At 41.0% G+C, this 13082-nt stretch overlaps 1 protein-coding gene across 2 annotated transcripts; it reads right to left on the bottom strand.

Annotated features, from left to right (window-relative positions):
* Positions 1 to 1541: 1541 nt before the first annotated feature.
* atp5pd (ATP synthase peripheral stalk subunit d) lies at positions 1542 to 7532 on the bottom strand. Of its 2 annotated transcripts, none has more exons than XM_077719471.1 (6): positions 7368 to 7532; positions 6714 to 6835; positions 5123 to 5219; positions 3066 to 3137; positions 2918 to 2980; positions 1542 to 1732 (listed from the first exon to the last, which is right to left on the bottom strand). In XM_077719471.1, exons 2-6 carry the CDS (start codon positions 6833 to 6835, stop codon positions 1601 to 1603), a joined length of 486 nt encoding a protein of 161 aa, XP_077575597.1. In that variant the 5' UTR covers positions 7368 to 7532; the 3' UTR covers positions 1542 to 1600. The 2 variants fall into 2 exon arrangements, with proteins under 2 accessions (XP_077575597.1, XP_077575598.1); XM_077719472.1 differs by having other exon boundaries at positions 6714 to 6859; positions 7368 to 7497.
* Between the last annotated feature and the right edge of the window lie 5550 nt (positions 7533 to 13082).

The following is a 13082-nucleotide window of genomic DNA, read 5'->3' as shown; positions in this document are numbered from 1 at the left end:
CTCCTTCAAAATTCGCTGGTAGACAGCAGGATACATTATTCCATCTATTACAAGTCATTCTGGTCCTGAGGCAGCAAAACAAACCCAGGCCATCACACTCCATGCTTCACTGTTGGTTTAGTGTTCATTTGATGGAATGCTGTGCCATTTCTTCTGTGTTCTTCTAATAGTACACACCAGTGTTTTTCTTATAGTAGTCATGAATATTGACCTTAATTGAGGCCAGCAGGACCTACAGTTCATTCGATATTTTTCTAGGTTCTTTTGTGACATCCTGGATGAGTCTTGTCTCACTCTTGAGTCGTTTTAGCCGACCGACCACTCCGGGGAAGGTTTGCCACTGTTCACAGTTCTCTCCATTTGTGGATAATGTGCCTGACAGTGGTTATCTGGACCCCCAAAGCTTTGGAAACAACTTTGTCCATCACTTTTTTTCCACATTTCTTCTTGAATGTCTTTGGATCGTGGCACGGTTCTCTTATCTTCTAGCCTACTTCACTTTGTCTGACATTGGTAATCAGGTATGATTGTTGCTTGTGAAATTTAACTCCGCTTTCCTACAATTGTGATTAGTCAGTCATTTTGTGATTGAACTTGAACAAAAGGGGGAAATTGCTTTTCACAGACAAGTTTCATTTTTTTTTGCCTTGGTAAATAAAATCTTTAGAAAGACCATTTTCTTTCCTTAGGTTGCCTGTGTCATGAAAATGATGTTTGATGTTCTGAAACTTGTGCGAGTCAGGAAGGGGCCAAATAATTTTTTTCTAGGCACTGCATGTGTTGTGTACAGTATAGTTTAAGTTACTTTTGAAAAGTAGGGTTAGTTATCATTACTTCTCTGAAAAAGTACTCGCACAAGCCAAGTGTTAACTTTCTTCATGGCACTGACAGAGCCCACACTGCTTTGTCCAACGATTGAACGATGTTTGCAGATGCGTAAGTTTACCCTTCACTAGTTTCTCAATTATGAAAGTAACAAAGTTACTTTACTTTCAAAAAGGCACAAGGCATCTGTTGTACCCTGTATTTTCACTTGAAACACAGGGAGAAATAATCACACTAGTGATTTGTTGTTGCTTCTTCAATCCAGCTTTACTGATATGAAGAAAATCTCCCGTGTTGGTCAAGCTATGGGCGTGAGGCATCAATAATTGAATACCGATACAGTTTAACATGTCAGACTTGCTATGTGAATCCAAGCATCAATAATCGAATACCGATAAACACTCAATCCAAACTAGTTGCACGTCCCCAATATGTGATTGTTAATGGGGTGTAAATTAAACACTCAAGCATGTCACACATCAATAGACACTGGCTGATCCAGCATAACTACCAAGTTTTGAGACTGATTGAATGACAGAAATGGACGTCAAAGTTAGGGTCCACAAAAAAAATAAAAAATGTCTCAGCAGCGATTTGACAGCTTGCCTTCAGCCTGCAAGAAATGCTAAAGCCCACAGCTGATTTATGTGCGTGTCTTGCTCATCATTGTAAATATTGAAAATTAAGAAAATGCATGGTGGCCAGGGACAGATCCATTAAACTCATCCAAAATGTGTATTTTTATTGAGAGGTGAATGACAATTCAATGAATTAATTACAATTCAGAAATTGGCTTGTGGGGCCAGTATGGATATTTGACCATGTCCAACTTGGTCTCAGGGAAGGTGTTGTTCAGATCCTCAATGGTCATCTGGTCAAAGGGAATCATATTCCGAAACTTATTCAACTGTGAACAAAGAGAAAAAGGTGAGAGCGAGTATTTAAAATGCATGAACAAACATTCCACATTTTTCTAACTATAAATCACTACATTGTTGTAACTTGCGTTTTTTAAAGATTTTTTTGCATGTTTATACGTAACGACTTTCATATTTTCCCAGTAAAATTTTAAAATTACAATTTCTTTTCCAGTGCATCGTTAAGTTGATACTCCTTAGGTTGTCTTTGAACACAAACTATGAAGCGAGTGTGGCATTATGACAAAACAAATTCCTGTGAATACAGGGTCATTTACAAAAACAGGCCCCATAGGATAGATGGGCATCATTTCATATTTTTTGTCGGAATACAATAATTTACAGATATGACTAGTTAAGTTTGAGAACAATGGATAAAGGGGTAATTGGCCTCTACTTTTTTTCTTGTGCAATGACTTGAGCTAATTTCCACTCAGCTACAGTGCCTTGTGAAAGCATTCACCCCCTTGAACTTCTCAACCTATCATCAAATTTAAGGCTTCTAACAAAAATATAAAATCTAACCTTTTTGTCAAGAATCAACAACAATTGGGACAATCATGAAGTGGAACAACATTTATTGTTATCTTAAACTTTTTAACAAAGAAAAAAATGAAAAGAATGGCATGCCATATTATTTGGGCCCCTGGCATTAAGTGTTTTTTGCCACCTTTTGTTGGGAATTACAGCTGCTAGTCACTTTTGGTATTTAGCTATCAGTTTTGCACACCGAGACTGAAATTCTTCTTCTCAAACTCAGTGAGGTTGGATGGAGAGCGTTTGTGATTTTATTTCATATTGCACGGCAACTTTTGGTTTGGAAGCAAATTTATAAAAAATAAAGATGCCTGTCAAAACATCTGCAGGTTTTATTATTCATTAATTTTCATAGTGCAATGAGGAAGTTGCCTTTTTTTAATTGCATAACAGAACAAAACACAAAAATATTGCAAAATGCGTAAGATTGTTGTCAAAACCTGGGTTTTTGCAAAGATTGCAATGTGAAAAGGAAAAGGACAAAATTAATTTTGGTGCGGACCAAAGAAAGCAATCCAGGACTATTTTGGTGTGAATACGCCTTTAAATTAAGTGAAATTTGGGCACGGTGGCTCTATGTTATGAAATGTAATCCTTATTCCTCAGGGATACACAACAATTATTTTTGGCACTCTCACCTCTTCCTCATACTGGGCAATACGATCTTTTGATGCCTCCACATAAGCTTTGGCGTCTTTGTCCTGGTGAAATAAAAATTTTGTGAAATAATGAGACAGAGGTTCATATATATTCTAGAAGGATGGAATAGCTTAGGTTGACACTGACCGCTTCTACCTCCTGCGCGTTGATGTCACCTGTCTGCGTATCAACAGGTTTGGGGATCTGCAGTGCTTTGAACTATAAACAAAGCAAGACAATGCCACCAAGAGGACAAACAGATTCAGTGGATTTTAATGACTCTCCTAGGTCACGAGTCTCCAAACTAATCCTAGAGCGGCCCCAGAGTCCTGTATTTTGTTTCATACAATCCAACACAGACAGGTTAATACTAGGATGACAAGCCAACCGGATGGCTTGCCGAACGGATGGCTTGCCGAACGGATGGCTTGCCGAACGGATGGCTTGCCAAACGGATGGCTTGCCGAACGGATGGCTTGCCAAACGGATGGCTAGCCGAACGGATGGCTAGCCGAACGGATGGCTAGCCGAACGGATGGCTAGCCGAACGGATGGCTAGCCGAACGGATGGCTAGCCGAACGGATGGCTAGCCGAGCGGATGGCTAGCCGAACGGATTAATACCTCTCAACCTCAGCCAATTGCTCTCCTTATTAATGATTGTAACTCTCTTTATTAAGCAATAAAAAAACATGCAAAAGCCACATGGCACATTTACTCCCATAAGACGCACTTATGTCTAAAATATTCTCTTAAGTGGATGGGGTGCCCAATCATTATGCACTAAATTCAAGATTCTGTAGCTGTTACGGCTGGCAGCCTGGACACACACTATGTAGGAGGTGTGTGCTTTCTTTTCTTTACAGGTATCTGCAGCTGTGGCTCCACCCCTGTGACAGAGCCCTGCCCAGGCCAACACAGCTGTAATTAATTCCCCAATCATCCCTCCTGCCCTTATTTAAAGCCTTTTCAGTTGTCAGTTCGCCCCTTTTTTGCCTTTGCCTTTGCCATTGATGCCTTGATGCCTTGCTGAGTTGCAGGCTTGTGAGTATGTTACTCCCTGTTATATTTTGTATGTGTTGTTAATGATTTTGGGTTGCATAGGGGGACTTGAGATAAGTTTAGACACCTTTGGGTATACATGTAGTTTGTGCATTTAGACACAGTTATTCTCCTGTCTAGATTATATTACATCAGTTTAACAGTGGCATCCTTCGGTCTTATTTCCTGTATTTTTGTGGGTGTTCATTTGGACACCTGTCTGGGATTGGGTTTTAACGTGTTTATTTGAGGGTGCCACTTTAATATCTTGTGCTTCCCCTATGTTTTCCCGTAGTCTGTTTTATTGACTTTATTGTAAATAAAAATAACTGAAGGCTACTTGCAGTGTGTGTCCGAAGTCATCTTTGACCGAACCTGTCTGCTGTGATAGTTGCGACTCCCTGGTATATCATACCCCAGGGGGAGTCGTAACACTGTCGCTGTATCCTGCTTACAGCTTGACTGTCTGGGTATACTGCATTGTGAATAGGCGGACGGGTCAAAGGGGAATGGCCGTGTGCATATCATACATAAAGCCTGACAATATTAGGAGTCGACGATGGCGTTTTCATCTGCTACCAGTGACCGAGATGTTTTACAAAAAAAAAAAAACTTACTTGGAAAAAAATCCAGTACAAAAGTTGTTATACGGCTCTCATAAATTGAAATGATAAAAAAAACTATAAAATATGGGGAGGGGAAATGTATAAATTGACAGGCATGCAGATTACCCTTGTAAAAGACCAGATTGGTGAAATTGTGAAATCATGTTTGACTGGAATGAAATACACCCACTGCAGCCCCTTGTGGAATAATTTGGAGACACTTAATCAGGGGTTGTTGCACTTGTTGGAGCTACCGAACCCCACCAGTTTTATACGCATTCACCGAACCCTACTTAATTGCGAAATAAAATGTGATTTTTTCAAATTAAAGATATGTTAATTCCTTGCAGCACTGATTGGCCGAGCAATGTCAAGTGATCATTTGCAGCCAGTAATGATCAAGCAGGGCATGTTATCGTGAATAGAAATGAGTCGATGTGTCTTGACCTCCGTGTCAAAAGCTCCACCAAACCCGAGACCGACTCACCGAAGCCCTAGGGTTCGATCGAACCCAGGTTAAGAACCCCTGTTCTAGATTCTGTTTTGTGGTTAAATGTACCTTCTTCTCAAACTCTTCAACCATCCCAGCTTTGGCCACAGAAGCCTTGTAGTGGGTCCAGTCAATAGCAATGGGAGACTCAGGCAGGGAAGCCAGTCTAGGACAAAGAAATAGAATGAAGTCTACTAACTCTAAACACCTAACCCTTCTCAGTTGTTAGCAAGTTGCTGGATTCACCATGTAAAAACTAACCTTCAAGAGCATATATAACCAATGTGATTGAAAAGAAGCTGTGTTGCAATTAAATTGTAGTCAATTGTGTGCCACTGGCAATGTGAAATATCTGGTAGATTTTTATATTTGTATAATTTAAAAGACATTTCTACTTCACCCCGGTGACATATGTCAGGCAAATGGCCCTCACCAGCATGGGGAATTGTGCCACACCATGATTTCAAATCATCATTACATGGTTAATGTGATCTTATTTCAGGGAAGGTCCTATTAGCACGATTATATATTAAATCTAACACACGCTCATTTGGATTTACCACTTAAGGACCCTTGGTAAACTTGCTGTCTGTCTCTTTTATTTTTGGCCTACTTAAAATGAACCTATGCATGCAAGGAATCCCATTGGAGCAAGAGAAACTGGTGAGCAAATATTCATGAAGAACAGGGGATGAGACAAAAATTGTTTTCACAATGAAAAAATATTTATCAGTGGATATCAATAATCACGATATCATGATCGTATCAACTGTCAAATATTTTTTCTTTCAAATTTGAAACTTCAAACTTCTGTGAATAAGAAATAAATTATGTTCCCCATTATTCAATTATTAAAGTAAATCTTACTTTTATAGGAAAAGAAAATATAAAATATGATTTTAAAATGTATTTTTTATGTTCTGTTGAGCAATAAAGATAAGACAACTCCATCCTTACACTATGAAAAGTAAGCGCTTGTTTTACCTTGGCCGAAAGCCGTCCACTTTTTGTCCACTACATTTTAGACTGGTCGTGTCTTGTAATTTCAGTTTAAAATTATCACATTTTTCTCAAAGGTTTTTATTATTATTTTGAATTAAAAATATTGCACAAAAATCATCTTTAACCTTTTATTCCCCAGGTCTAATTTACTATATAATTGTACACTAGCAAAGTTTGTTTATATCGAATAGAAATTCTACTTTATATCTCTGCAATGTGACAATAGCACTACACAGAATGCCATCTATTAGGCTGCTTTTCCCATTGCCTGTAATTTAAAAATAGACATCAAACTCATTCAAACGGAGAGTGGCTATGAATACTCATCTTACATTGTGCCTTTGCGAGAGCTAGACATCCAATTCATTTTGACTGCCCAAACGGATTGGATGTATAGCGCTGAAAGTCATGAAAAGGGGGATGTTGCAGAACGGCAAAGATAAGAACCCATTAAAATAGTTCAAAAAAATACATTTAGGGCAGTGTGAAGAAAATTATTACACAAAACTGGTAATCTGCATCAGGGATTATATAAAAAAAAATCTGCAAAAATATGGCTTTAGTTCCGATTAAAAGTTCAATGTGTGATGACTTTCGGAGTGATGAGATAAAAACCAGACTTTGCAATAAATGGCAATGTTAAAGAAATTTAACTAACTTAGCGGAGATGGCATCACTGCGGGTTTTCAGGGCGTTGAACATGCTCTTCTGGTTTGGAGGAACACGCTCAGCAAACGCCACCCAGTCGAGGGCCTTCAGGGCTACGCGGCGGCTAGCCATCTTGACAGCCAGAAAAAGACAAGTCTGTACAGTCAACTAAAATTTAAAATGTTTCTGCAGTAACAGCAAAGTATTAAGAAAATTACTTGATGAAAATACATAGATTACAAACTTTTAGACACAGCTAATCAAGCACAGTACACTGTACAAAAACAATAAAAATATTCTTACTAATTAGATTTACATGAACAGCACTACATAAAACAACAAAACATGTTTTAGCCGAGACTGCGATTATGCAGATATCAAACAGATCATTCTAGAGTTGACATCGTTTTCCCCAAAATATATTTAAATTATAGATGAGAAAATGTCATGAAAAGTAGAAACAGTGGTTTTCTTTCTTTACATTAAAATTGGATGGTAGGGGACGTAGCACCAGCTAGCGTTGCTTGCCAAGGTCAGAGAAAATCCTCCGACGTTAAGGTTTTAATCAAACTTTCAAGTTTACACATGCAACGGAAACATTCGCTGGCAAAAGCAAATTTAATTCACACATAATTAAAACGTGCTAAAACCTAAGCTTACTCACCTCTCTTCTTCAAGGATTCTGGACAGGCTATTCAAAACGTCAGACAGAGGGGAGCAGAAATTATTCTTCTTCTAAATAAAATGTGAAAAAGAAGGAAAGAAAACGCGTCTGCGTTGCATTTATCGCCCCTCTATGGTCAAACGCAACAACTACAACTACGTTTGCGTGCAAAAGAATACTACTGACATGAGCAAACCTTTGGGCCAAATCAATGTATGATTTGGGACTTTTAGTATTATAATGCTAGTTGATCCAGTTTATGACGCCATTTTTTATCGCCTCTGATAACAGTTTGGAGAAAAGTTTTTTATGGTTGATTTGTAAATTCAAGCAACTTAATTATAGGGCGACAAAAGTTTAACATTTCAGTTTCCATGGGGTAGTTTTACAAATTGTCTTTTCATTTCATTGTTTTATCCTGTTGAAATCCTTTCAATCATTCAGTCATTTTCTCAACTAATTTATCCCCACATAGAGTGTAGGAGGGAACTGGATTACCCAAAGAAAACCCACACAGGCCGGGTAGAACATGCAAACACCGTACAGGTGGATCGACCTGGATTTGAACCAAGGAGCCCAGAGCTGTGAGGCTGACGCCCTAAGTACTAGTCCATCGGGCTGGCCCCTGTTGAAATCATTTTTTAAAAATGTTTTTTTCCCTCAACTCTCTATATGTTGTTTTTAAAATTTTGATTATTTATCAACGCTTGTCTCAGAGTGCTAATTATTTTGGGGTAATTTAAGATTATACCAAATTTAAAATTCACTCATGCATGTTGGCATATATTGTAGTAAGCAGATGTTTCTGTTTGCTTCATAATTATATTTAAGGTTTAAATATTTTTGAGTTTTGCTTTATAATTGTATTTAAGGTTTAAATATATGTTTGAGTTTTGCTTTAAAATTATGTCACGAATGATACGGCGAAGATATTCTCACAGATTTGTGTACACAATATCAAAAAAAAATGTTCGGAAAAATGTTCGGCTGTTTTTTTTGTGAAATTTCAGGAGTTTTTATTTATGCAGCATTTATTTTTTCCATACCGCTAAATCTCATAAGGGGATTGCTGGAGCTCAGCCAACTATAGGCACCATGTTGAAGAAACCCTGCATCGGTGGCCAGCTAATCGCAGGGCACAAAGAGCCGGACAACCATTCACGCTTAAACTCATACTTAGGTGTAATTTAGTGGCCGGACAATTCGCCCAAAAACGTTTCGCCGACGGACGTTTGGCCGGAGGACAGTTGGCCGAGTGGACGTTTGGCCGAAGAACAGTTCGCCGAGAGGACGTTTGGGCGAAGGACAGTTCGCCGAGTGGACATTTGGCCGAACGGATGTGTTGGGTTTATTCTGTATTACTATTATAAATATAGTTGTATTAAGTCATTTCTTTGTTAAATCATTCTCTTATTATTCTCAGTGTTGCGAGGTCACCAATAACCGCAAAGTCATCTTTAACCTGGACTGCCTGTTCCAGGATGTTTATACAAACAATTCACCCAACCTGTGTCTTCGAGATTCGGCGGTCCCTTTTGTAACGAGGCCAGGGCTATTCGGCCAATAACAAGAATGTTGCTTCTGTTATTTACAACATAGTGACGCACTTCGGGTTTTTCTTTATGTAATGGTTATATGATTCTTAGGTCAAGGGAAGGCATAATTGTTCTAATCCAAATGTTGTTTGGTCTAGTGTCCTGCCTTGTTATTGGTAAAAGACTTTGATTGTTATTGTAGTTCCAGATGTTGTTTTTACTCATACGTGATAGAATGATCAACAACTCTGTAAATTGTTTTGATTCATGGCAATAAGAGTCGTACGAAAATGTCTATTCGAGGAGACGTTCGGAAGTTGTAGGAGAAACTCTGGCTTGCTGAATCTCCCCTCTGAGGTTTTATCCGTGATCCATTCTATTTAATTAAATGTCAATAATTGAATAAGATGTCTGCCTGCAGTTATTGATAATTACGAACGAGGGTAATTATTAATGAACATAACAGGATGGCTAGCCGAACGGATGGCTAGCCGAACGGATGACTAGCCGAACGGATGACTAGCCGAACGGATGACTAGCCAACCGGATGGCTAGCCGAACGGATGGCTAGCCGAACGGATGACTAGCCGAACGGATGACTAGCCGAACGGATGACTAGCCAACCGGTTGGCTTGTCGAACGGATGGCTTGCCGAACGGATGGCTTGCCGAACGGATGGCTTGCCAAACGGATGGCAAGCCGAACGGATGGCTAGCCAAATGGATGGCTAGCCGAACGGATGGCTAGCCGAACGGATGGCAAGCTGAACGGATGGCTAGCCGAACGGATGATTAGCCGACTGGATGGCTTGCCGAACGGATGGCTAGCCGAACGGATGGCTAGCGGAGCGGATGGCTAGCCGAACGGATGGCTTGCCGAACGGATGGCTCATACTTAGGTGTAATTTAGTGGCCGGACAATTTGCCCAAAAAAGTTTAGCCAATGGACGTTTGGCCGGAGGACAGTTGGCCGAGTGGACGTTTGGCCGAAGAACAGTTCGCCGAGAGGACGTTTGACCAAAGGACAGTTCGCCGAGTGGACGTTTCGCCGAACGGATGGCTAGCCGAACGGATGACTAGCCGAACGGATGACTAGCCGAACGGATGATTAGCCAACCGGATGGCTTGCCGAACAGATGGCTTGCCGAACGGATGGCTTGCCAAACAGATGGCTAGCCGAACGGATGGCTAGCCTAACGGATGACTAGCCGAACGGATGACTAGCCAACCGGATGGCTTGACGAACAGATGGCTTGCCGAACAGATGGCTTGCCAAACAGATGGCTAGCCGAACGGATGGCTAGCCGAACGGATGGCTAGCCAAACGGATGGCTAGCTGAGTGGATGGCTAGCCAAACGGATGGCTAGCCAAACGGATGGCTAGCCAAACGGTTGGCTAGCCGAACGGATGACTAGCCGAACGGATGACTAGCCGACCGGATGGCTTGCCGAACGGATGGCTAGCCGAATGGATGGCTAGCCGAGCGGATGGCTAGCCAAACGGATGGCTAGCTGAGCGGATGGCTAGCCGAGCGGATGGGTAGCCGAGCGGATGGGTAGCCGAGCGGATGGCTAGCCGAACGGATGGTTAGCCGAACGGATGGCTAGCTGAACGAACGTTTTGCCGAAACCGCATCCCCGCCGCCGCATCGTGTGTCTTTTTCAACCTCGTGCTGCCAATGTTTTATATTTTTTATTTTATCCTTAAGCCATTTGCTTGGAGCTGCGTGCCTGACAGAAAAAACAACACTGTAAGACTTATGTGAAATTCTAAGTGCCTTGTACAGACCAAAGGGGCTTAAAGATAAAACCTGAAAATGCCATGTAACACACTTTCACTTCTACTTTAATTTTAAATAATTTCCCATTATTTTAGGAAATATATATTCAAAATGATTTGCTGAGAACCTTAATTCAAAGATTAATCTCAACGTTTTCTGTGCTGGTGTAAATTTTCTGGAGTAGGATTTTTCTGGATTTACATTTTCATCACAGTACTTAATGTTACTTATACTACTACTACTAATATTTTCTACAATTTCTTCTGTCACGAATCCCGTTTCGGCGAAACATCCGTTTGGCTAGCTGTACGTTCGGCTAACTATCCATTCTGCTAACTATCCGTTCTGTTAACTATCCGTTCTGCTAACTATCCGTTCTGTTAACTATCCGTTCGGCCAAATGTCCACTCGGTGAACTGTCCGTTGGCCAAACGTTCGTTGGCCAAACGTTCGTCGGCGAAACGGAATCATCAGAGTACCGGGTAATTTAGATCGTGTAACTGGCCTACAATGCCTGTTTTGGGTATGTGGGCGGAAACTGGAGCACTTGAAAAAAACTTGTGCAAGCCAGCGGAGAACATTCAAACTCCACACAGGAAGGACCCACCTGAGATAGAACTCTCAATCCCAGAACTGTGAGGCTGTCACCATAACCACTTTTCCACCGGGCCACCGTCAACCATATCATCAAATTTTAATGTAATCCTCATCAAGGACATGTCGTATGAGTAAATACCATTTGGATTGGATTGGATAACTTTATTCGTCCCGTATTCGGGAAATTACATTGTGGCAGTAGCAAGAGGGTGATTAGACAGAACTGCAAAGCAAAAGCACAAAGTACAAAAGGTGGCCATTGGAGAGCGTGTCAGAAGAGAGCAGGAACTACAACAACTTCAACACCTGCCTCGCGTGCAACTACCAGCTGCCATGCAGCTGCAAAGTCTCCAGACCCCCCCTCTCCTACAAGGAAGGGGGTCAAGCTTCTACCTTCTGTGTTTTTTTGTGTCTCTAACTGAGGACCAACATACTCCGGCTTGTTTGGTCCGTATACTATTAATCAGAGCCGGAATCCATCCTAATCCTGGACCAATCCCTGGACCATTAACCTACGTCTGTCCTGTTTGTCAAAAAAGAGTTTATAATCATACTAAGTCGGTAAGATGCAGCAACTGCCTCGGCTGGTGCCATCTGCGTCAGAAGAACAACTGCAGCAACCTCAAGTCAGAAAAGGAATACTCAGTCAATTTTACTTGTCTGATCTGTATTAGTCACAAGAACAACCAAAGTCTTCCAAGCCAATCAAGCCAATCAAGCCAATCAAGCCAATCAAGCCAATCAAGCCAATCAAGCCAATCAAGTCAACCAAGTCAACCACCCCAGTCCACACCCTCAGACCAAGACCAAAGAAAATTTAACTTGAAAATTCTACAATTTAACTGCAATGGAATAAAAAACAAGATTTCAGAAATCATCCATTGGATGGATGAACAAAAGGTGAAAATTGCTGCCCTCCAGGAAACAAAACTAATGCCAAACCAAAAGGACCCAAATACGGCCGATTTTACCCTTATAAGAGAAGACAGGGCAAAAGACAAAGGTGGAGGCCTGGCATTCCTTGTCCACAAGGCCATCCATTTCCAGCAAATACATGACCTGCCAAAGGACAATCACCTGGAAAGCCAAGGCATCAAGGTCGACAACATCAACATCATCAATCTGTACATCCCTCCCACTAGCAGCTGCGGCACAGGCTACTCTGCATCTATCCTTCCTTTCCTCCAGATGAAAGATACCCTAATCCTAGGAGACCTGAACGCTCACGACACACTCTGGCATTCACAACTAAGTAATGACAGAGGCAGAGACATTGCTGACGAAATAGGAAATGCAGATTTTGGAACTATTAACGAAGACAACCCAACAAGACTACCAACAAACGGACAACCATCATCACCAGACATATCCTTAGCAAGCCTATCCCTGATGTCCTACACCTCCTGGAAGGTCAAAACCAACCTTGGTTCCGACCACCTTCCCATCATAATCAAGATAGAAACTGACATCAGACCAACAACCAGCGAAAATAGGATTTTCATCAACTTTCGTAAAGCTAACTGGCAAGACTTTCAGACTGAAACAGAAAACAAATTCTCCAGACTTCCAGCCCCAACAGATGTCTACAGGGGTGAACAACATTTTAGGAAAATTATAAATAAGATAGCCAACAAAACCATTCCAGCAGGAAGAATAAAAACGATACTACCCGAGGTACCAACAGAAGCAATAGACAAGATAAAAACAAGAGACGAATTAAGACAAACTGACCCGGACTCCCAACGTATAACAGAACTAAATAGAGAGATAGAATCAATTATAAACAAACATAGGAGAGAGAAA

The sequence above is a fragment of the Stigmatopora nigra genome, chromosome 6 (genome assembly GCF_051989575.1).
Source record: "Stigmatopora nigra isolate UIUO_SnigA chromosome 6, RoL_Snig_1.1, whole genome shotgun sequence".
Lineage (NCBI taxonomy): Eukaryota > Metazoa > Chordata > Actinopteri > Syngnathiformes > Syngnathidae > Stigmatopora > Stigmatopora nigra.
The sequence above is the reverse complement of the archived record's forward strand: the minus strand, read 5'-3'. Positions and strand labels throughout refer to the sequence as shown.

Coding starts and splice junctions, on each gene's coding strand:
- atp5pd (XM_077719471.1), bottom strand. CDS start 6,835: ATGGCTAGCCGCCGCGTAGCCCTGAAGGCCCTCGACTGGGTGGCGTTT. Junction 3,138..5,122: donor TTGAAGAGTTTGAGAAGAAG/GTACATTTAACC, acceptor CTTTGTTTATAG/TTCAAAGCACTGCAGATCCC. Junction 2,981..3,065: donor ACGCGCAGGAGGTAGAAGCG/GTCAGTGTCAAC, acceptor TTATTTCACCAG/GACAAAGACGCCAAAGCTTA.